General features: G+C 40.4%; 7 protein-coding genes across 7 annotated transcripts; 5 read left to right on the forward strand and 2 right to left on the reverse strand. All coding sequences in view use genetic code 12, as the record gives it.

The window, feature by feature from the left end:
- Positions 1–1,655: 1,655 nt before the first annotated feature.
- HGT4 (glucose sensor) lies at positions 1,656–4,313 on the forward strand (the record flags this gene model as incomplete). The annotated part of the gene is made up of 2 exons (XM_064915900.1): positions 1,656–3,935; positions 3,972–4,313. Exons 1-2 carry the CDS (start codon positions 2,028–2,030, stop codon positions 4,311–4,313), a joined length of 2,250 nt encoding a protein of 749 aa, XP_064773752.1. The 5' UTR covers positions 1,656–2,027.
- Positions 4,314–7,488: 3,175 nt separating this feature from the next.
- Positions 7,489–8,220, forward strand: RJT20DRAFT_97396 (uncharacterized protein; the record flags this gene model as incomplete). The annotated part of the gene is made up of 1 exon (XM_064921672.1): positions 7,489–8,220. One exon carries the CDS (start codon positions 7,489–7,491, stop codon positions 8,218–8,220), a length of 732 nt encoding a protein of 243 aa, XP_064773753.1.
- A 1,074-nt stretch (positions 8,221–9,294) lies between these two features.
- On the forward strand, positions 9,295–10,309 carry NCE102 (Nce102p). The gene is made up of 2 exons (XM_064920363.1): positions 9,295–10,078; positions 10,191–10,309. Exon 1 carries the CDS (start codon positions 9,439–9,441, stop codon positions 9,949–9,951), a length of 513 nt encoding a protein of 170 aa, XP_064773754.1. The 5' UTR covers positions 9,295–9,438; the 3' UTR covers positions 9,952–10,078; positions 10,191–10,309.
- Positions 10,310–10,531: 222 nt separating this feature from the next.
- Positions 10,532–13,588, reverse strand: NOP14 (snoRNA-binding rRNA-processing protein). The gene has a single exon (XM_064917395.1). It carries the CDS (start codon positions 13,531–13,533, stop codon positions 11,029–11,031), a length of 2,505 nt encoding a protein of 834 aa, XP_064773755.1. The 5' UTR covers positions 13,534–13,588; the 3' UTR covers positions 10,532–11,028.
- Positions 13,589–13,907: 319 nt separating this feature from the next.
- ATG9 (autophagy protein) lies at positions 13,908–17,448 on the reverse strand. The gene has a single exon (XM_064917396.1). The coding sequence runs from the start codon at positions 17,223–17,225 to the stop codon at positions 14,169–14,171; it is 3,057 nt and encodes a 1,018-aa protein (XP_064773756.1). The 5' UTR covers positions 17,226–17,448; the 3' UTR covers positions 13,908–14,168.
- Positions 17,449–20,688: 3,240 nt separating this feature from the next.
- TRY4 (Try4p) lies at positions 20,689–22,312 on the forward strand. The gene has a single exon (XM_064920366.1). The coding sequence runs from the start codon at positions 21,171–21,173 to the stop codon at positions 21,834–21,836; it is 666 nt and encodes a 221-aa protein (XP_064773757.1). The 5' UTR covers positions 20,689–21,170; the 3' UTR covers positions 21,837–22,312.
- On the forward strand, positions 22,313–24,537 carry RJT20DRAFT_48997 (uncharacterized protein). Its single transcript, XM_064920365.1, has one exon. It carries the CDS (start codon positions 22,789–22,791, stop codon positions 24,358–24,360), a length of 1,572 nt encoding a protein of 523 aa, XP_064773758.1. The 5' UTR covers positions 22,313–22,788; the 3' UTR covers positions 24,361–24,537.
- Positions 24,538–24,566: the final 29 nt, after the last annotated feature.

Genomic DNA, 24,566 nt, shown 5'->3' on the forward strand with positions numbered 1-24,566 from the left:
ATATTACTTTCATTCAATCAACAGTTGGTCTTGATTGCTAATTGACCATAAGTTTTTAAAATAAAAGACGCCAAAAATTCTAATCAGCTTTAAAATAGTTTTAAAATACTTCCTTGATAAGATTGGCAATGTTGGTTGGAAAATGATTTCCACAGATTTATCTTGTCTCTCCCCATGACCAACTATTAATGCTTTTTACAAGAATTTGTGAAAAAACCTGTCAAATAATGACAGCTCTTACAAATTGGTTTTCAGATCGTTTCTATCTGGATGAAAATAAAAAGCTGTTCTCTCAGAATCTTTGATTATAACAATCCCTTATTGCCCTCTCCAATTTCCAATCTCCAATCTTTATGAGCTCCAATATCTCTCGCTAAAGTAATTCATTATGGAAACATACTTATATGTACGCGCAAGGCAGTATTCCTAACGGCCATCATCCACTCAATATGTCGCATTCCTAAAACATCAATATAACAGTTCCTAACTGTTGCAAAGGAATAATTGGCCCACTTGTGTTGCCTACCCATCATGTAACATATCAATGGGTATAGGCATTTTGCAGGGCCATTGAGAGACGGAATTTTCAGTAGACGCACCATATCTCCTCATTTTCAGGCCAAGGTGTGTCAAGGATGATCGGGTAATGCTTTATCCCAACGGCATTCTATAACGCCATAGCAATGCGGCTAAGTACATCGTCGATAGACTACGTCCATAGACACCTGCTTCTTTCATTGATCTTTTAAGGATATTGCGTGGCGGGTTATATTATCACATTAGGAGATTCAGCGCAGGGTATTCAAGGGCTTTAATTCCGATATCTTTCAGGTTAAATTATTTCTTCGTTTCTACACTGTTTCCAAACTCACAATTTGCCTATATTAGTGAAATCCTTACGCTGTTAGCTTGTGGCTATTTCACCAATCCGTGTAGATCTTCCATGGAGACTCTCCTAGCCAATGGTGTTATGTGGTGCGGTGCTTGGCTCGAGACTCTCCTAATGCGGAAATCGCTGGATCTGGCTAACAGTAATTAGATAGCGAATGCATAAGCCATTCTACCCCAGCAAAACTCTCATCCTGGTGACCCCAAAATAGTACCCTCTCTATGGACTACCGAGCCCCCATTCACCTATGCTCCATGCCCAGTACCAATACCTTACCACCCATAGCCTGGTCCCCCAATCTCTCTCCTTATACTGTCCTCTGCCGCCCAGGCTTTAAATGCCCCACTTTTTTGACTCTGTGCATTTACCCCATAGTGGAAAATATTTTTAACCGCTGGCACCCCCAAAAAAAGCAATGTTCGATTTCCTCCTAGGAACCTCCCGTCCTGCAGCTACCACCACGCCAGAAAAATTTCAAGGATTCGCTCAACACATAGTTAAGGAATTTGGATACAACACGGCTGAAGGCCAAGGTATCTGGATGAAAAATACACCAAATCAAGCCAAAATTGGCAAGATCTCTCAACACATAGAGATATCCATTTCTGCAAAATTTCAGCCGAAAAAACCTACCTCCGACCCTCTTAGCCTGCACTGTTAACTGGATTTCTCGCCCTAATAATTTCCACTTTCGCAAGCCAAAAAATCCAAAAACCAAAAATCCAAAAAGTAAAATTAACCGCTGACCAGAACGTCTTTTGTATTGGGATAAGATCTCGATAGGTAGATAGTGCAGAGATCGCAGCATATCCATAGGTTTGCATTCGGGTTCTGTTACGTAGTCCCTGCTATTAGTACTGTGCCGAGAGCACCATCGCAAAATCCGACCTGATACAGTCATCCAAAAGCGCTTTTGAGACCGTAGTGTTGAGTTCTCTGTCCTTGACTAGAACCGCTGCTACCGTAGACTCTTGAGCACATTAAACGCCAAAACCAAGATCGGACAACAACCCCACGACACTAGAGTCAGTCTGGTCCATTCAAGCGCTTTTAAGCGACAAGTCTTGCTATAAACTTCGAGAGCTTCTGGCTACTCAATCCGCGGATACCGATTACCACACACAAACATTCCACCGCCATGTGGTCGTTTCTAGAGGGTCTTCTCTACGATAATACCATCGAGGAGGAGTACTACCGTAAAATAAGGCAGAAGTCGCTGTCCAAGTCCGCCGTAATCGTCGGTCTCGTAGCGGCTGTCGGTGGTTTCTTATATGGTTACGATACGGGACTTATTAATGATCTTCTTGAAATGCGATATGTGTACGAAAACTTCCCAGCCAATAATATGTCATTCACATCGCATGAAAGAGCGCTTATAACGGCAGTTTTGTCGCTAGGAACGTTCTTTGGAGCTCTTGTTGCTCCCCTTATATCTGATAACTACGGTAGAAAGTTTTCTATCATCATTTCATCAGGAATCATCTTCAATGTTGGAAATATCCTCCAAATCGCATCTACCAACGTGACGCTTCTCTGTATAGGCAGAGCCATCTCAGGAGCTTCCGTAGGAATACTATCAGCCATTGTGCCGTTGTATCAGGCTGAAGCTTCACCAAAATGGGTCAGAGGATCCGTCGTTTTCACATATCAGTGGGCCATCACTTGGGGCCTTTTAATAGCATCTGCCGTATGTCAGGGAACGCGAAAGATAGGCAATTCAGGATCTTATCGTATCCCGGTAGGACTCCAGTTCTTATGGGCACTTATTTTGTACTCTGGTATGCTCTTTTTACCAGAAAGTCCGAGGTACTACGTACAGAAAAATAAAATACAGAAGGCTCTTGACAGTCTATCAAAATTAAGAAAATTACCGCCAGATGATCCCGACTTGATTGAAGAGCTTGTGGAAATTAAGGCTAACTACGACTACGAACTCTCTTTCGGTGCTACTTCTTATTTGGATTGTTTCAGAAATGGAGGTGGTAGACATAAACAAATCCTTAGAATGTTCACAGGAATAGGGGCACAATTATTTCAGCAATGCTCAGGTATCAACTTCATCTTTTACTATGGTGTTAACTTTTTTTCCAGCACTGGTATCAACAACTATTACATTATGTCATTTGTGACATATCTTGTAAATACAATATTCACAATTCCAGGTATCATTCTTGTTGAAACGATTGGAAGAAGACAACTTCTTCTATGGGGAGGCGTGGGGATGTCAGTATCTAACTTTATCATTGCAATAACAGGTGTCAGTATCCTGAATAATGAGACAAAGTCTATTCTCAGTGTTTGTTTCTCCTGTGTGTTTATTGCCTTTTTTGCAAGTTCCTGGGGTGGTTGTGTATGGGCTTTGACTTCAGATATATATGGTATCAGTATTAGACAGAGAGCCATATCGATAACTACTGCTACCAATTGGCTCGTGAACTTTGTTTTTGCGTACATAACACCGTACTTGATTGATACTGGCCATCATACGGCTGCGATAGGAAACAAAATCTTTTTCATCTGGGGAGGCTGTAACGCTTTAGGTGTGTTGTTTGTATACTTCACGGTCTATGAAACAATGGGCTTGAAGTTAGAGGAAATCGATTACATGTATGCTCATTGTAAGAACGCAAGGGTCTCCAGTGACTTCAAATCGACGAAGATCGATTTTGCTAGATTAGATGAGAACTACAATGCCGTGGACTCTGCATCTCCTCACGAATCAGCCACTACCTCATCGCCTCCTTCCAAGAACGAGAAAGATATGTCGCTGTCTGGAGGAATAACAGACCCAATTAATTGTGGACATAATGATTTCGTGCCACTATATAATAGCAAATTGCCTACAGCTAACACTAATGGTATTACCATTGTTCCATACAACAACATAATATCTCCATCGTTGTCATCCAGCTCGGATTCATCTACTGCATCATCCTTACTAAACACGCGCAATCATCATAATTCTGTTTCATCGACCAACAATACGATTGCAGCTGGCCGCTCTGTGTCCACCGCTGGAGCAGGAAACTCCACGACTGGCGCTAGCGTAGAGACTTCTTTGCATACTCCTTCGGCTCAACAGCCTTCAAGTGATTACCTCCTGTACTTGGAAAGCTTGAAATCAGAGTACAGCGGAGCCCCTCACTATACGACCAACAATAATAACAGTCAAACACTTCATCTACTGAATACCAACCCTTCTACGTCTCATAGAGGCTCAGTCAGCAATAACGGCTCCATTTCCAATGCGTCTAAGATTTATACGGAGAAAGACCTCAAGAGCATTAGCGACGAGTACGATCTCATGATGAGAAGCGGTACTGGTAACACCACAAATAACGGCAACCCTACTACTGATACTACAATCATTGCCACACCATTCTTCACAAGACCACCGGACTCTTCGGACGACGAAGATGAGTGATCTAGACGGTTCACTTCTACTCTTTCTTGCAGATTCGTCAAAGACAGTAGAAAAGCTCATTTAAGGTTCATACATTACACCTCATTAATTCATTGATACAGACATTACTATGAATCAATAGTGGATATTGACAATTCACTCATTGTTTAAATGAGTATCCATTCAAGTCCCAGTCTGACCGCATTACTCCGAAGAAACGCTATCCATTATTATACTATATCCGCAGGGCAGGACAGGTCCCTAATTGCATAAATTGATTCAATTCTCATGTTTGTTAATACATTTATTACATACGCTTTTCTGTTTTAATTCTTTAATGTTAGATGCTTTTTACGGGGACTATATATTATATATGATGTTATGTAATTATATAGAATAAAATTGGTATTTTACTTAGAAATTGCTGTACATTCTCTTTTCCCAAAAATCATTTGGACAATATTCAAGAAGGCATTGCGTTGATAGAGTTGAATTAGGCTGAAGTCTTCCAGGTACGATATCTTCCAGGTACGATATCTTCCAGGTACGATATCTTCCAGGTACGATATCTTCCAGGTACGAATTCTTCCTCACGTGAACAACTTCAAATGAACCTACAAATTGGGCTTCATAACTACAATTTGAGCTTGAAGGGCAACGTTGCATCATTTTTCATGTTTCATACGGTCTTCTACATCCATATCGAACGACTGGTTGTAAAATTCGGATTTTGTTGGGTGATTCCGATTCTAATTATACCTTACATATACATATACATGCTTCTTTGAATGTGCTTATGCAGACGTATTCTAGATGCCTACGATTTACATACTAATGTAATTCCACTACACAATGCATATCGTAAAAGTAATTACTCAGGTTTACACTGACATATTGTAACAATGGGACAAACAAAAACGCAATTGCGTGCCTTTTACCACCAGACGCATACCCGGTACAGTAAGCCCCATTAATGTAATAATGTAATACTGTATTGACTCACACATTTGTGCTGTAATTATACATTCTTGACTTGTGTCGTCTTGTTGGATTTTAAGTTCAATTTACACAACGGACACTTTGAGCACAATGCACAATTTCATTGAACTAGGGCCTGAAAGTGTCTGGAATCGAAATTCAAAGATAGGAAATGTATACCCCTCAATATTCTTCAATATTTCGGTGACAACTACGCAAGTTTTATAATTCTAAATTAATAATCTGCACAGTCTGCTTGGATCGACTATATGGTTACGCCCGCCTCCGTACCTTGCTAATCACTCCATAGTTATTCACCAGCGCATCTGCTAAGCTGCTAATCGTGTTAAGGATCGTTACCCGATCTAGAAATTTTAAACGGTACACGCCAGGCCTGTAAAAATCCGTATACCTCTTTCGCTACCTGTCGTAGACCCGACAATCCTAAATAAATTGGGAAAATATTTGATCAATAGAGTTAGAATACGACATTATATTATTTGGTCTTCCAGAAAATGTCTGGCGATCCTTGGGTGTTGATTATGCTTTATAACTAAGGAGCGCATAGCATTGCATTGCAGTTACTATGCCAACCTTTAGAGTTCCAAGGCTTCACATTGTGGAAAAGCTTATGTTCCGCTAATCAAAAGAACTCTTAATAATTACCCAACTACACTTCTTGTCTCCTGAAAAAGAACAAAATAATGAAGAGGATCTTACGATTGAAGATGGATTCTCGATCCTCTCCCTGGTTTTCTTGGGACCAAGCGGCGCTTTGTCAGAATGGAGACATTTGACAATAGTTCAGCCTTTCTCTTGGGATATTAATAGCTTCTTGGGTAGGCATATGGTCCGACATTTTCCTAAGCTTTGGATACAGCTTACAACTATTTACAGTCTTGGGTTATCACATAAGCAAGAAAACCTGTGCTTAATGCCGAGTGCCTAGTAAATGATTCACCTCCAATTGTATTCAATTATTTAGTTTAGACTTGGTGATATCAAGTAAGATTTGTAAAGTACAATAGAAAACAAGATGAAAGCATTCTCTTCAACCACGTAGCTTATTGATGAATCTTTCCAAGTAAGTATCTGAACAAGAAATGAAGTTAAAGACCATTATTTCAGCTATTGGAGTCCATAATGATTGCATTCCACATAAGAAGAGTCTAATAAAAAAAGGAAAAGCTTATAAACAGTATTGGATAAGAGAAGCCAAACATACTATGCTTAAGAGAACTTAATAATACTTAAGCATATTTAAGTGTGGTTTGAAATGTTTGCCTGGAATGCTTATTCATATACTGGTCCACGGACGGCTCAAACGGGATATAAAAATTATTAAGACTGCAAAATCGATTCTTCGGAATTTTACAACTTTCACACGTGAAAATGCTATTGCTTAAAGAAGAATGAACTGTACTCAGCTTGCGCTTTCTGGGAGAAATGCCCAAGAATGATCACTACACATAGTACTTAACTACTGTGTGAGAAGATGTTGCATTCACACAAGTACCTCCGGAATCGGGTTATCAACTAGTAACAGCTATATCAATGAATGATAGAGAACAAGAGAATTATTGATCATGGTTGGCGTTGGAAGGCTACGGGCATATTTCGTCATCCATTTGCACCCCGAAGTGATCATTCAAAGCAAACAATCTTCGTACATGTGGGTAGCGAGGACGGACTTTGCAGACCCGATCATCAGAGGCAAACTCACTAATTAAAACTTAATTAGTCACTTTAGTCATGTTGTTGCAATGTGGTTCTGGTGAGTTCAATGGACGGAAACTTTTCTTAACTGGTTCCATTGCGCTCCGCTTCCTATCTGGCTATCGAAGGGCAATGGAACAAGTCATCGAAGCCGTCACGAAAACCCCTTTGTTCTTACCCGATGCAAATGGAAGTAGCAAGTGAATTTCTGATTCGATTAAACCTGCAGCCGTCAAAACGTCATTATTGCGACGACGATCACTACCCTTCGTCACCCGTCATGGAACCTTTGACAAGAAAATGGAATGGGCCGAAACGGCCACTTATTCCCTCAAGCCGACCATATGAGGCAAGTGCGAGTTTCGAGGGTAGCGCATCACGTGATAGTGTTTAGACAACCCATTAATCGATATATGGAGAAGAGATGGAGTAAGTGGCGTTTTAGGGAGAGGACAATTGCAACCATTGTAAGAGATTGATTGCAAAACCAATACGGTAGAAAATGGCAGAAACAGAACAAACAAATAAATACGCAGTTCATGAATCAATTAGAGAAGGAAAGAATCTATTGGTGAAGCATCTCATTGATGAGAATTCCAAGCTTCTCTTCTTGAAGGATGAGGACGAAAGAACCCCATTACACTGGGCTTGTTCGATGAGTAATTTGGAAATCGTCGAGTATTTACTTAAACCAAGACCAGGAGTCAAGGAATACGACATCGACGAATTGCAGGATGCTAGCGAATGGACTCCAATCCACATCACAGCATCTGTGGGGAGCCCTCTGATATTGGACTTACTAATGAACTCCACCAGCGAGACGCCAGACATAGATTTAACTACAGGTCAAGGGACAACGGCATTACACTTAGCCATCAGCAAGAACCATTATGACTTAGTTAAAAAGTTGATAATAGACTACAAATGTTCGTGTCGAATCAAGGACAAGAAAGGATTCACTCCATTGCATCGTGCTGCCAGCATTGGTTCCCAGCCCATTGTCAAATTATTAGTAGAGAAGGGAAAGGTCAATGTTAATGCTAAAGACAACGAAGGCTGGACCAGTTTACACCATGCTTTAGCCGAGGGCCATGGAGATGTTGGAGCACTTCTCGTCCACTTAGGAGCTGATCCCACCATTGTCAACGACGAAGGTAACAAGCCCATCCAAGTATCTGTTGATGAGAAGGTCGCTCGATTTTTCAAGCAGAGCATCGAGGGCCAAACAAGTTGAAACTGCACCAAAACCTTCGGAAATCCATGTTGGCCCCCACGACGGAAACAGTTCTTACCCATGCAAGCCAATTACCAGATTCAGCTCTCGAGAATATAGTACATTTAGTTACTACTAGTGCCATGGATATGCATCAACGAGTTAACAATAGCAAAATTACAATATGCACACAAATGAAGGGAAAGAATAGTAAAAATAAATAATATTAATTTAATGAAACAAAAAAGGGTTACTTCAAGACAATATACCTTCCATAACTCCGTAATGTAGCAAGTTTCCGCTGGGACATTATATGAACCACAGCTATAAACGTGCCGTACAAGTAGATAACGATGATAATAATTCCATTTCGATATTTCTACTGTGAGCAATGCGTTGTATATATCCAGCAAGCTCCTGTATTCTTTGATAAAAATATTATGAGATAGCACATTTAAGCACTAAAAGTAGTTGTCAGATGGAGCTCGACAGAGACACAAACGGAGTTTAAGCCTACTCTTAATGGGATGTTTACGTTTTCTACAGCTAGTGGGAGCAATTCCAAACTCGACTTAGAGCCGTAGAATTTCACTATTAAACGTCAATGCATGCAATTCTAAAAGTAAGCGGGTTGTTCGATACTCACTGGGGGAGATCCGAGGGTTCGGTGTAGCAACCAATTTTTGTTGCTTTGGTGGTGTGGGTTTTTGATGGTGCGCACCCTCGGAAGTCACGTGACAAACGGTTAGTTGCTCGGTCGGCATCGCCCAATGTGGCACTTCCCTTCCCGAAACAGCCGAATGGAAAACACCCGCACCCATGCACTGCGAACGCTGCTGTTTCAGCCGCCAGAATTAAGCATGACCATTGCCCAATTTAGCAATCTCATAATAGTGCAAGTTCCCTGGGCCCTGTACAGGATTTTTCATATCCCTTATAAAACCCCTTAAGTATCCTGCTGACAATTTCATGAGATGTTTTGGTTGTATATACCCTCTTTCTTCCAGCCATTGAGTAATTGCCAGGAGTATATATATATAATACGGAACAGCGCTAGTCGTACTTGAGTCATTAATTAGATTGAAAGTACCCGAATCCGTCAATTCCTCGAGAAAAAACCACCAGAATAGAAAGAATAGCCCGTCTAATTGCCCGTTATTCCTTTTTGTTCTTAAGTATTATTGTATAATTGCATTCCACACAACAAACAAACCCAACCCTTAATAATTCCATTCAAAAATGTTGGCCATCGGAGACACTATCTTGCGTGCGGTTAACTTTGTTTTCCTTGTCATTGCCCTTGGTTTGACCGGTTCCCTTGCCGCTTCTACCATCACTCAAACCAACCCACAAGTGAACTTTGCTGTCTTCGCTGCAGCCTTTGGTATTTTGACTTCTTCCATATACGGAGTGTTTGCCTTCTTCATCGCTGCTTTTGCTTGGCCAATCATCTTGTCCATCTTTGACTTCCTTAACTTGGTTTTCACCTTCACAGCCGCTACCGCCATTGCTGCTGCCATCAGAGTCCACTCTTGTTTCAACGATAGCTACGTTGAGGACAACAAGGTTTCTCAAGGAAGTTCCGGCAGATGTAGAAAGGCTCAAGCCTCCGTCGCCTTTTTATACTTCTCTTTCTTCATCTTCTTGGCCTCGTTTGTGTTCTCCTTCATTAACGTCTTCAGAGGTGGATTGTTCGGTTCTTCTTCCAGAGCCGCTCCAAGAGTCGGAGTTCCAACCATGTCCCAAGTTTAAGTTGGTTGAAGCTTCAATGGAGGCTAAGTGGCTCGCAGCAACTCAATTCACTACCAACTTTTTCTTTGTTTGATAAAATGGACATTATACACCGGTAGCAAAGAAATTCTGTCGATGGACAATCCACATTAGCTGTTGGGAACTACCTGCCTCTTTTGGAGTACTTGATACCCAGTCATACCTTCATTATCAACTACCATATCACTAACTGATACCTAAAATTGCCTAGTGGTTCCCACGTTAATGGTCCAATTGGCTCTTTTTCTTGCTACCAACTACCCCGTTACTACACCGGTCTACTGCTACAAAACATCGCTACAAACCCCAACAACCCCATCATTCGCTCAATTGCGGCAATCTGCCCTTATTAGAGGATATTCCAGGGAAAGCAGGCCTTGTGTGCGGTATTATTGCTTGCGAAGACTGAGCACACATTATCATTCCACTTTCTATTTGCCGTTTGTTACTATTATTACAGTTTTTGAAGTTGTTGATGATTTTCTAATCTGTTCATTTCTGTACCCCCCTTTTTTTTACTTTGATTATATACTTTAATAATACCTATTATTCCCTATTCAATTGACCTTGTACCCCATGAAAAACCCTATTGACTATAGCCCTTTCCAGGGGTAATTGCTATATCGGAAATAGTGGCTGGTTGGCCTATCCGGATGTGGATGTGGCCGGGACCGAGAATTGCTGCCATCCCTGTCAAATACGGAGAGCATAAAAAATATAGTAAAAAAATATTGTGGTTAGCAAAGATGCTCATCGCAATGGAGAGGTGTCGTGTCAGCAATGACGTAAGCGTTAATGTAGAGTTGTGCGTAAGAAATTTGGCGTGCATGGCCATGCATATGGTTGCTGCTTTTTGGTTGCAGAAGGTATAGCGAAGATAGGACCAATAAATGGTTGGTATGTATTAAGTAGTGTACATGGTGGCTATGTAGATGTAGATTGACGGTAGGATTTGTCTATATAATGTAAAATAATGGGATAAAATGCAGTAAAATGGGGCTGAAATTTAGAATTGCAACAACTTTTTGCAGTCTAAAATTACCATAATCAGCTTCAAGCTTATTTCTTATTCTTTCTCTGTTTCTTCTCACGTTCATACTCATTCTTCTCAGCACCTTCGACGGTGGAAATGGTGTTGACAATATGAGCCATCTTCTTGTGGTAGGCATCGTACATTTGTTTCTTCTCTGCGATTTGCTGGCCAGCGACGAATCTGGTCTCTTGTCTAATATCCTTCAAAGCAGCCTTTCTTTCCTTCTTCAATTCATTCTTGACCTTATTCAACTCCTGTCTTTCCCTGTTAATGTCGTAGGATTTCTTGTCTGGGTTAAAGTTCTCTTCGAATTTAGGAGCAAATGTGGCGATAGCTAAAGATCTGTGATGTTGCAAAGTCAAAGGTTTTCTTTCCTTTACCAAATTAGTCTTAATCTTGACCAACTTGTTAAGAATTGTAGCTATTTGGGGCAAAGTAGTAGCATAATACTTGACCATATGCTTCAAAATGACAATGAATGGTTCAATTATCTCAATTAATGCCGACTTCTCTTTCCATAACGATGCCAATTTGTCCACCAAATACAACGATTTGACCAACAAGTTGAACTTGAATTGTGCAGATTCGTCATCCTCAAATAATTGGGAAATGCTTAATGTGACATTGCTGTCGTTGTAGGCCGAGAACTTCTCTGACTTTGAAATGCTGATCTTACTACTATTGATGATATTAGATGTAGAGAATAGGGAACCGCGGGATTCTTGAGGAATTTTAGTAGCTTCAGGAACTAAAAGCAACATTGCTTTCTGTAAGAAGTTCACAACTTCTGGTACATATCTATGCGAAAATCTTTGGTAGTTAAGCATGATGTCAGCAACGAAAAGGCCTCTACCGATTTGAGACACTGAGGTATCCTTGGAATACACTACGGTCGTCAAGATTTGGTTCATGAGAATGACTGTTGGGGTGACTATCAAATGATAGTGATCTGAAGTGGAGAACAAATATCCAATGAATACGAAGAAAACCAAATCTCTCTTCACTATTGAATCGTTGACGATTCTTTCCTGGATTTCATTTATCTCAAGTCTAATATTTTCCACCAAAACTTGATTATATGACTCTGATAATTTCTTAATAATCTCCATTAATTGCTCTAACAAAGTACTGGAAGATGATCCAGCGGTGCTAGTCTCTTGATTAGATAAGTATAACACATGTTCAAACAATACTCCGACAAAAACGTTCATCCTCTCTTTATTTCCTTCTGCCAAATTTGGTTTATATGTTTCTACGATCTTTTTAACGTAGGCTGGCTGTCTCTCTTCCTCAATTTCCTTGAGAGAGTTGACAAAGTCATCATGAGTGCTAGGTATAGATACAACTTGCTTTTTCACGGCAAGAGTTCTGCCAAAGCGTGTTCCGGTAGTAGCTGTTTCTTCTTCGTCCTCTTCACTACTTCCCTCGTCTTCGCGATCTTCTTCGCTATCCTTCAATGCAAATCCATCCTGCTCATCTTCGTCACTTCCAGCCCAGAACTCATCATCCAAATCATCACCTTCAGCTGCTCTGTCATCCACATCCAAGCCATTCATTCTTCTCAAACGGTCTGTTTCCAACTTCTTCATCTTCTCATCGTATGCTTTTTTCACTTCCTCTTCTGTCTTGGTTCTATCGGCTGGAACAGAACGTCTATCGTAGGTCAATTCTCTGACTTTACTATCGTATTCCAATTCTTCAGCTGTTTTCGGTTTGATTACAACCCTGGGTTGTTGAACTGTTCCTAATTCTTGCATCACATCACCGAAATCGTCATCCAAATCCATGATATCATCTTGAGCTTTCTTGAACTCTTGCTGACGTTGGTTCTTGTAAAATTTGGACTTTGCGATGACTTCTTTCATGACCTCTTTCTTAGTCTTCTTTCTTGCTGGTTGTCCCTCCTGTTCTCTTTCTGCTTCTAATTGATCTTCATCTACATATCTTACAGTAATTGAGGAACCCAAACCATCTTCTGGAAGTCCCATTTCATCTTCATCATCCAAGGTCAATGCCTTACCAGAATGAGTCAAAGTGAAACCACCGAGATCATCATCGTCTTCGTTATCACTTTCAATTGAAAACACACTTCTTTTCTTACTAGAAGCTTGTCTTTCTCTGGTGAATCTCTCCAACATCTTTTCCTCGGCCGTCAAATGCTTATTGTTTTCTCCGAATCTTCTGTCCACCATTCCTCCGGCTCTGCCTTTCAGTGACTTCTCCAAATCATATTGCATCTTCATCGTCTTTTGGGCCGTGGAGTGGGATCTCGTAGCGTCATTATGCTGTTTTGACCCGAGTTTTACGAATTTTCCTCCTTGAATAATCGTCACATCATGTTTCGTTCTATTTATACGGTGGTCAAACTGATTGAACTGGTCTCTAATCTCTCCTATCACTTCTTGCTTGTCATTTCTTCTCGTTTCCGATGGAGTCTTAGACTTCTTATTCTTTTTCTTAATATTGGTCTGTCCAATTAGCCCCTTCGACTTGAGTGCTTCCTTTAACTGTTTTAGCTGCGATCCGGCCATCTTTCACAGTATATACAGCCTTATTTACCCAGTTATACTTCAATAAACTCTTCCATTTAACCATAGAAAATAGATTGTGAATAAAAAAATTTGGAGCCAAAAAAAAGTTCATCGTGCGGCTCAAAAATGACGACGGCGCTACCATATACAAATAGTAAGAGTATTTGGTTTCTTAGGCGGCTAGTCGTTTGTTGGTTTATTCTTGAAGGAGTAAGAAGTTTCATAGTGGAGGTGATAATAAGTGATTGGGAGAGATGTGAGAGTTTACCTAAAGAATCAGGATTTATAAACAATTAAAAATGGGAAAGAGTATAATTTTAGTTGTGTCTTTTGAGTCACTTACTATATCATTTTATATGTAAGATAATGGATTTGCGACCATTTAAGGTTTTCGCAGCATCTTCTATTTATTGAATGCATTGTTTGAGAATACCTGGATTTGGGTTGAATGGAGACACTAAGGTGTGACCTGCAACAAGATGTGAATGGTGGTGGTTATATCCCCAATGATCCCTAGTTGACTTGTTCCAAGCGTGCTCGCAAAACCCCCCCACCCCTTGGCAATTCTCATATATAAATAACTTTTAATCCTCATGCCTATTTACTTATACACATCACCTATTTACTTATACACATCACCGATGGATATCTTGCTTGTAGAATTGGTTCAACATCCCCAAAACTCCTGATTTCTTTCCGGACTTGTTTGTTTCTTCCTGGTCATCATCCAACTTGTAATTTATGTTATATGTTGAGTCAAGTATACCCTGGGTGTCTGAAGAACCTCCTTGAACTATGAGCGACGGAGTAGGATCAGCATTTGACATCACGGAATTACGAATGGTATTGTTTTGTGTCCTTAATGTGCTGAACTTCTGTTGAGCCCCAGATTGAGGTGCGGTTTGTCCTCCTATTGTGCCGTTATTATTATTCGCAACTCCATAACTCTCCAAAAAGTACATATAGGATTTAATCATTTTCTCATCCTGGTAGTAGTCGTTATTCAAGTCGTTGTCACTTTCATCATCACTCGAGTTGTTGGAAGAATGCTCTTCCGAATCGCTAATTTTAGCCTTGTCACGTCTTGTGGACTTGAGCTTGTTTAGCTCTATCTCATTGGTAGTAACAGCAGGAGTACTCTGCTTGGAATGCGTTTTGGACCTCCGCGATTTTCTCTTCTTTTTCTTGTTCAAATCAAACATCATATTCTTATCCTTTTCCTCAAAATTGAACATTGCAAAGTAACAAACGTATCCCAACCCATCGACATGAACAGAATACTCCCGGAAGAAATCAATAATTGCGCCGGAATTATTCAGAACTTTAAACCACAAAAGGAATGGAGTTAATATCAAACTGAGGATCTCATTGATGATGATTAAAATCTTCAAGCTGTACAACTCACAAAATTCATTTTTCACTTCAACAGTGTGCAATCTTTTGTTCCAACTACTAGGCAAGTAATGTGTAAATTGAGAGACATACCTCAAGCTTGCCTCTGGGTCATACACGAATGACAGTGAATTGCTATTCAAATTCTCCACCGAATCACTGGTCGATGATGTTGAGGTTACAGCCCACAAAGTACCAAAAAGACTGATATAGAAAAGACTTGACTTTCCTTCCGTAATTTCAAATGACCAAAAGCTGTGATTCTCATCTTCGAACCACAAACCCATTATCACCAAAATAGCCATAATTGCACCCAGGACGAAGTTAACAAGATTCATAACGTTAATTACAAGGAACCCACGCGGAAACTGGTTGATATACGTGTTGGAAGGTCCCACAGACATCTGCAATCTCCTAATAAAGAAATGAGGCAACTCATTGAACTCGCGTAACTTCCATTCAGCATAGGGCGTGAACTCCCTCAAACCCATAATTGAGGAGGGGTTTGATTTGTATTCATTGAAGTAGCGGAAGAAATACAATAACACGAAATATATAACAATGAAAGGACAAAGAATTAAGTTGATTATCGCAGCCATTTTAAAACGAGAGCTCAACTCCTTCGCTAATTGGTTTCTGTTGTAATCCTTGAGTATCGAAGAGTTTATCTGGCCCTGTGGGTTGAAGGCAAAGTTATTAATGCAAAGTTTCAAATTCCATTCCAAGGTCTTTGTTAATACAGACTTGTTGCTCATCAATTGAAACGAAGAATCTCTAAAGAGATTAGACGATAAATCGATGACATCTTTGTTAATCAAGGCGATAAGGTAATTCTCTTTTCTCATTATTCTATTCGCTATGTCATGTGCATTCAACCTCACTTTTGAATTCAAGTCATTGATATAATGGTCATTAGATTGATCAATATGCGGAGTAGTTGACGTCAAACTGTTGTAGTCTTTGAGGAGCATGAGTCGTTCAACAATGGTCTTCCAGGAAATTGTCATAAGCTCATCATCATTTGGGATGTTAATGAGATACCTGTAGAAGTTCTTGATTTCCTTAAGCTTGTAATTGTAATCGAAGTACAATTGAACGAGCCGTAAAATTATATAATTCACGAAGCCAAAAAGAATGAACTTCACTACTAAGGGAACATTGCTAAATAGGAAGTTTTCAATGATCAAGTCGTTGAGAGTCAAATGAGTTGAGTCCCGATAATTATCAAAGAAGAACTCGTAGTTGATGCCCCATTTGAGAAAAACTGTGAACCCTAGAATGAATATAAGTATCACCAAGTCTATAAGACGTGACAATACTATATTCAAAAGTCCCTTTCCCCTATAGTAGTAGTATATGTCAGTGAGAAATTCATCCATATTCGTGATATTAGCCCAGAGGTATAATGCTCTCTCCTTTGGAGGTATCACAAATCGTATATTACCATTCTTAGAGCCGGCTCTCTGGTATGCGTTCTTGTTTGCATTGTTCGTCCCTGGATCTTTCTGTGAAGGTGGTTTTCGGAACAGTTGTGGCGGCGCTTCATGGTTGTTGTACAAAGGCAAGCCATTCGAATTTGCGCTGCTTCCATTGTTGTTTAGTTTATTCATTATGAATTCCTTAGCATTGTTCACATTCGATACATTGAACTTCAAAGTCCGTTTTGGAGGTGTATTATGACTAGGACGTATCAAACTGGTCAAAAGGTCATTTTCTTCGTCATCTTCCGGATAGGGATCATTGCCGTTCCAGGGTATACCTGATGAAACTTCATTATTGTTGTTTCTTCCGCCCTTTTTAAACCGTGGCTTCACAACTGGAGAAGACTGCCGTTGCGAGGGAGAAGGTGAAGGCGACAGCGATAAGTCCAGGTCGGATTCTGAATCCAAAAGATTGGTATTATTGGCATTATTACTACTTGTATTAATCACGTCCTCGTTAAAAGTGCCATTTCTACTGATCCCGCCAGTACCAACACTTGGGTGGTTGTTCTGGAACGTTGTTGTGTGTTGCTCTGATAAGCCGAGGTTGCCTACCATCTCGGATCTCGGGAACATCTGCTCTTCGTCGTCCTGGTCTTCTTGGACCAGTCGAACAAGCATCTCCTGGTTGTAGGTACTATCGAATTCGGGATCATAATACTGGTAGTTTTCTTCTAATTGGTTGTATATTGAGTTCAACCCAAATATTCTAGATAGAAACGTATCGTTGTGGTGAGAAGTGCCATCGTTATAGGGGTTTCCCTGGGCCGATCCTCTTGAATCTTTGTGGCCGTCATGAGGAGAGCCATACGATGCCATCGAATCAACTTTTATGTCTTTTGCTTCAGTAGAACCTTGTCTATTATGCCTGTTGCAAGAAAGAATATACGTAGTCTACTACTACTTAAGTTATCTAAGCGGGTAAAGATAGAGTAGTGTATATAGAACAAGAATTCTGGTCACGTGATATCCATCGAACCGATAACCAGGAAGTTGGAGTGGGAAGAGTTTTTGGATGTTTGCAGCCTTTCAATTAGGTTTTTGGGGTTTAGGAAGAAGAGATGGTTGAGAGAATGTGTTGAAAGAAGGTGGAATTGGAAAGTCTTAACAGGGGTTTAATTTCTAGAATTGGTACTAGAAAGTGCAGTGAGTTCCATTTTTGGTTTTGCCACCGCCATTGAAGACTCATTTCTGAGGGTATGGGGATAGGAATGGAAGAGCCGAAAAGTGACTCTATTTTTTTTTCTTATTACTCTTCTCTTGAATAGTCGTTATTTAAGTGACATATTGGTATTTCGACTATGAATAAGAAGCGAGAACTTGAAGCGAGAACTTGAAGCGGAATTTGAAACGATTATTATTAATGGGAATTCTACACACATTTTAATGGCTGGTTGTATTAATAGTATTAATGGAGGGGCATTGGAACATTAATGGGCTACGATTAATGTATTAATGTTGGCATATTCCTCATTCTTTATATCATAAAATTGATAGTATACACACAAAATCAAAGAGAATAAATAAAAGAGGAATTTTAACGGGGCGTGATCAAGTAAATACTGAAAAGAGTACCTAGGATCATTTCGTTCCGTAATTATAATTTGTACAGATAGATACTCCTTGAAGCCTCTAGGTACTTCAAATAAATTGGGCAATTTTAATTAATATGGTTAACCCAATGGCCGAATTTACCCATCAAATTAACATATTATTCAATAACTCTCACGCTCTCATTGGCACCGTAAACGGTGGTAAACTTCTACAAGCCTCTACACTAGGTTTACCATTGACTCTAGAACTAATTTAACTAATCCCCTGCACAGCTGCTTTGTGGTTGTCTTATCTTATCTGCACTTCTTATTCCTTTGTCTTGTGATAATGATCGGAGATCATGCCCTGTTGATGTGTAAAGTTGCATCCAAAATGAAGAAAACGCGCTGTGGTACCTCTCGGTTCTTCAGTGCCCATAACGTTAATGAGTGGTCGTTTCATGATGACAGTCGTTTACGGAGTTTGCGTGAGGCGGTATCTAACAAAGAAGAAGTTACTCAAATTGGAGAGACGGTTGTGGAACTCCATTAAGCGTGGAAGAGCCTAGAGAATTGCAAATGACAGATTTCTGTAGTGTGGGGACAATACTTTCGAAATTAGTGACATGCTTCAAAAAGATTAACAAGAGCTGTGTACATTAATTGTAATCATGTCATCAAAGCTCTTCTAAATCATGTCACAGTGAAGAATAATACGTGGAATATTACCTATTATGAAATCTAGTTGGTGGGCGAGTAATAATAAATAGGAATGATGACGGAACTATGACATCAGCGTAAATACAAATGCCTATGAAGGGTCCGGTGGCTAACACCAGATCGAAGAGAGGGGAGTGTATGGATTTATGAACATCTTCTCTAGATACCATCTAAGGGGTGTAGATGCCCTGATACAGATTATGATTGTCATCTGCTTCATCCGCTTAATGCATGATGACTTAATTACAGTTACGAATGGAAAACGGAGGGCATTCTGTAGTCAGGAAGGATAGGCGTTGCTTCCCCAAAGCTATCATCGATTCCATACTTCTCGTCCCCACCTCTTGTTCCCCCCTTCACCAATTTACATTTCACTCGTCTTGGAGGAGGGGAGAAAGATGCGTCCGAACGTTTCAGGCGGGGGACTACGAGAATGGTTGGTATGAAGAGCAATTCCATTGTGATGATGTTCTGGTGTATCATAATTAGGGCGCACCCTTTGTAATTAGTGATAGAAAATGAAATTGCCCACGCCTGAAACAAGGAATGATTGAATGCACAGAATGCCAGGTATGGTAGCTCTCTGCATAATTCATAGTGTATCTGGAGCGATGAGATGTGGTGCTACTTCAATAAATCGGAAGAGCATACTAGCAGGGAGTTCGGGTTCCAAGTAGACTGATCCTAGAGATTAAAGAAAATAGACGAACAGCATTTCCAAGAATAGAATCCAAGATGAAAATTAAAAATTCTACCCATTCTAAAAAAACCCTCTTCATTTAAGTCTATTACACTGTATTTCAATCCTAAAGAGTAATAAAAGAAACAACCACAAAACGAAGAATAAAGCATGGAACACTCCCGTACATAGTGGTGATTCAAACCGTCACAATGCCTAAGTTGAGTGAATAATTTAAGTGGGGCCAATAGTCGAATAATCGGCCATTAATTTTGCCGATGCTGGTACCCTCCTCCTAGGCCGAAAGTCCGATCCAAGTCCGACTAAAGATGCTGTCTATTGCTGGAAGTAGCTAAGGACCATCACTTCTGTTCCATGATACCAATTTTCTCGCCCGTCGCTTTGTGTTTTGTTGGCACCAAGAGAAGAAATTCTTAAGTGGAAAATTATTCGATTTTGCATTTCCACCGTCGTCAACACCAGACTGCAACCACTCTGTAAAAGAATCATCCCACAAATGGCTCCGACTCGCTCCCTGACCCGTTGCAAGTCCAATGAACGGTCGCTCCGATGTAATAATAATGCCAATGAATAATATTCCACAACAAATATTAATTTTATTATTTGCATTAATACCTCCTCTTACTGGTTCTGCGCTAATCTATGTGCCCCAGATCATCGCCCCGGAGTTTCGAAGCTGTTCTGCGGTGGGGGCGGTAACTATACAGTCCCAAAGGGGTAATCACGAAAAAGGCTAACAGAGTCCCAGAGTCCAAGCCCCAAACAGTAAGGTTTTCTGGAGGGTCGTGTGGGGCGCCACGATGGAGGTATCATAATGCAGCGACGACGAAGACAAGAACATAAGGAATAAGCTACGGGATGATAGGACGAAAGGGAGATAGCGTGGTTGGTGAACAGAGAACTCGTGCAGGACCCCACATCGAAATAGCAGAATGGTTCAGTTTCTGGAGTACACAATTTTTCAGTTTTTCTATTCGATCAAACGGGTGCCAAATTAGTCAGCCAGATTCTATCGATGCCATCAGGGGCATGAGCAAGGCATGTTAAACGCTTAAGATCATTATAACTGGCCGCCCCCCTCTCTCTCTCTGCCCTTCCCCCCTTGTTACACCCTTTCAGCCAAGCTTCACGTGCTTGCTTCAGACTGCCGACTAGCGTTTGGGAACACGCACGACTTGTGAATGTTTCCTGCATGTAGACCAGGTCGTGCGCAACACGCCAGTTTGAAGGCTCCAAAAAAATAATAATGCGGGGGTATACATTACACAAAACCACCCCCTCCTCTATTAAGTAATTTTTCCAGATGGGATTAGCAATATATGAATTTCTCTGTTTGTAGGGTTTCACTAGAGGATGGGAATATCGAGGTGAAAACACATTTGATTTAAATAGCAGCCTGTTCCTTGCCAAATTCGCTTGTGCACAATATCGGCTACGTTATCTTTCAAAACAGTCCGAAACTTTGTATTATTTGGGTTATCGAGCAGCCTATTTATCTTCGTTCGTCGTTGCCCCATTATTTTCATAGCATTGGTCCAATTCGTTTAACTCGTCCCATTAGGGTCATATCTCCTTCTGTCCAAAATCTTCGAACCCTCGGTTTTAGCTATAGAAACATTTATATCTGGCATATATAAGTTCTTTTTTAAGGATCCAGGCACCCTTCGATTTAAACTAAAATCTTTACGTTCACCGTCAGCAGCTTGTAAAATCCCCCAGTCGTTCTGTGCTATTGTAGTTCACCCGAGGCACTTATTCATATCAACAACCATTCTAAGAAAACTATTTCCACTTCAAGTCAATACCTTCTCCATGAGCGAAGTTTCCCATTATAATCAGGAACTTCCATCCCCCACAAACATATCAACAACGACACCAAAATCCACTGCTCCTCCGTCGCCCATAGATGACCAGGACCCTGGCTCTCCCGACCAAAAGACTGCCAACTATGGAACAAAGACTCCCTCGGGAAACCCTAGAATTTACAACTGTAAGCAATGTAATAGGGCATTCACCAGAGAAGAACATCTTACCAGACATACCCTCAGCACCCACAACAAATTAAAACCATTCACTTGCGGCATATGCTCTCGACCCTTCTCCAGAAGAGACTTGCTCTTGAGGCATGCCAAAAATTTGCATCAAGGCAGTGAGTTGGCCGTCAGCAGAATAAGGAAACTGTACAAACGCAACGAAATCAACCATTACCACCACTCCAGCTCCACTCATGACGATGATTCTTCGTCGTCTTCATCGGGCGGTTCACCATCTAGTAGACGTAGTATTGATAACTCGGATCTCACAAGAACTTTGTTGTCGCCTGCTTCCTCGGTAAGCACCACCAACAATTATAGTGCTTCATCCAAGATCTTGTCACATCCTGTCACATCAACACCTCCTGGCACTTCAACCAATAAGGAATTCGAGGTTTCTGAGAAGAAGCGGATGAAGATGTCAGTGAACATGTTGGTCAGCTGATAAGCATATTCATTTAACTACAAGATAGATACCAAAATTATTGCATATTGTTTCGGTTGTTTCAAGCATGGCAAAAATGGTATATCTCCTACAATCGTATTTAGAGCTATTCAATAAGTCTCTTAAGTTCCTATTACCCCTTTCCAGCCTCAACAGCACTGGGTGTACTTTGCACATTTAATTCAACTTTTTATACTTCTTTGGCGGTGATATTGTGTTCAGACTTTTTCAGGCAGGGTCTGATGGTTTAATATTCTCTCTTTGGTGGTGATAAATGCCAGTTATGGTTGTTTATCAGTAGTAGGACATTAGTGTCCTTGAACTACAATTTTTCCTTCTTTTATGGGACTCTTGCTGCTAGTTAGCGAGACATTTCCCAGTTATAACGATTTTACGATACGTCTCCTCAAAAAAAAAACCAATACTTTCACACATCATAAAATTGCAGAGCGCTTGAACCTCGTTGGTAACCATATCACCATTTTTTTGGCACCATCAGTCTAGTGTTTGGCAACAACTACAACTACAAAATTTTATTATTCCTACTACTATTACTATTATTACTGTATTGTTTGGTTTCTACAGCTTATTTATTTATGAACTATTTACGGCCCGTGCCAGGATTGTCCGTATCGACTACGAAGTCCACTTTGTATGTATTTACTTATTTAATAAAATCCGGATTTGATCTGTTTGCCCACATGTAACAATCCCATGATAATCCCATGATACAATCCCATGATAATTTACAACACCATCAAAATTCCCACATTTACAACCACCATGTGACCAACCAGTGACCCCTTTTCAGACTTCGGGTGCGAACTCCGGAGAACGAATGCGACAAAATCAGTTAGTGATTAGTAGACCAGTTGTTAGTGAGTGTGAAGAGAGTCAGACAAGTCAGTGTAATAGAGTAGGTATTGGTGGAGTGACGGTTTAAACTAGAGATATGACGTCTAAAGTCGGGCATCCAACGAATCAATACGAGATCAAATATTCTGCTTCAGAATCGTCGGTTCACAATGGGAACTGGTATTTGATACTCACATCGAAGAACTACCATTTCTACTTCAACAAGGCGTTGAAGAAGTCGTTCTGGCAATTAGCTGACTTAGCTGAGAGCTTCGATGACTTGGACATCGACGAGTTTGTAAAAGCTATAGAATTCGATGTTGTAGCATTGCTCACAGCAAGAAACGTAGGCTTGAAGGGCTTGGACAACTACTATTTCAAGAAGGATCAAAAGGTTCAAGATGCTAGAAAAGAGTCTACGCAAGATGCAGTAGTAGATGAATCAAGGGTAGATACGAAGAGAAAGCAAGAAGGAGAAGATGTTGTGGTCAGCAGTGTTGAAGAAGAGGAAGACAAGGAGGAGGACGAAGACGAAGATGAAGAAGATGACGAAGCAAGGAACCAGTTTATCAGAAACCTTCTTCAAGAAGAAGGTTTCTTGAAGGAGAATGAACAGGAAAGGAAAGGGAAAGAAGAAACAGAACCCTCAAAGCCTTCAGCTGGCCTTGTTTCGGGGTATTCATCAAGTGAAGATGAAGATGAAGATGAAATCGGAGATCAAGATGATGTTGAAGATGAAAAGGACGTGAAAGAAGACCACAAACATCCATCGGAGCTGGATAATGTGATTCTAAATGAAACTCGTGGTGATCAGTTAGAAGCAAAGTCCAACAGTGAAGATGAAAACTCAGAAAATTCAGAAAATGAAAACTCAGGATTAGATCTCGATCTTTCTGAAGAAGAAGTTAACGAAGGTATTGATCTTGACCTTGATGGCAATGAAGTAGAGGAAGACAATGAACTACAGAGACAGGAGTTTAAAAGACTCCTTGACAGATTCTCAGACCGCATATCACCCTACGATTCTTGGCCGTTAATTGAAGAAGAACTTATCCTGGAGTTTGTCAAATGCGCTGAGTTTTATGCCATAGAAGATGCCAACAAGCGTGAAGCAATATTTGACGAATGGTGTCAATCCAAGCAAGATCAGGAAGTGCTAAATCCTTCTGGTCCGGAGGAGGACGATTCTCCTAAGAAGTATCCGACTGATATCTTGCAATTCTACAATTTCCTTCAAGGTTTCAAGAAGGAGATTAAGACGTCCTTCTACCAAGAATTCTATAATAAACATCATCAACAGATAAATGATATCGATTTGGCACCCAAAGTTAAGGACAGTAACTATCGTAAGTTCAAACTTATGATAGCAGAACAATCAGAATTCGAGAAGAGGGCAAAGAAGACAGAGTCTTTCCCGACGAACGTCAACCTCAAGAAGTTCAAATTGGACGAATTTCTTGCTTCACGATTGACTTCTGTCCCTGTCCAAGACAAGGAATTCATACGAACCATCCAAGAATCTGAAGACTCAGATTTTGATAAGTGGATCACCCTAATTAACAGACTAGATCTTGCTGAAGATCTTGTTGAAGATTGCATAAATTTCGTCGTTGGCGACGAAAAACGACTACAAGCATACATAGATATATACAACAAGCTCACCACGTAGTAATGAACAATTACCAATAGTTCTACTGGCTTCTTTTAACCCTTCTTTTAACCCTTCTTTTACCCCAAGTTATCATCATGTTCTTAAGCCCATCTCTATATGTCCGGAACTGTCACTAGACACCCCCGGAATTCCTGAAAAATCACGGAAATAGAAATATCAAATAACGGAATTGCAAATGATTTATAATTAATCATACCAGTGGT

This window comes from Scheffersomyces xylosifermentans (genome assembly GCF_036884685.1).
Source record: "Scheffersomyces xylosifermentans strain CBS 12540 chromosome Unknown RJT20scaffold_5, whole genome shotgun sequence".
Taxonomy (NCBI): domain Eukaryota; kingdom Fungi; phylum Ascomycota; class Pichiomycetes; order Serinales; family Debaryomycetaceae; genus Scheffersomyces; species Scheffersomyces xylosifermentans.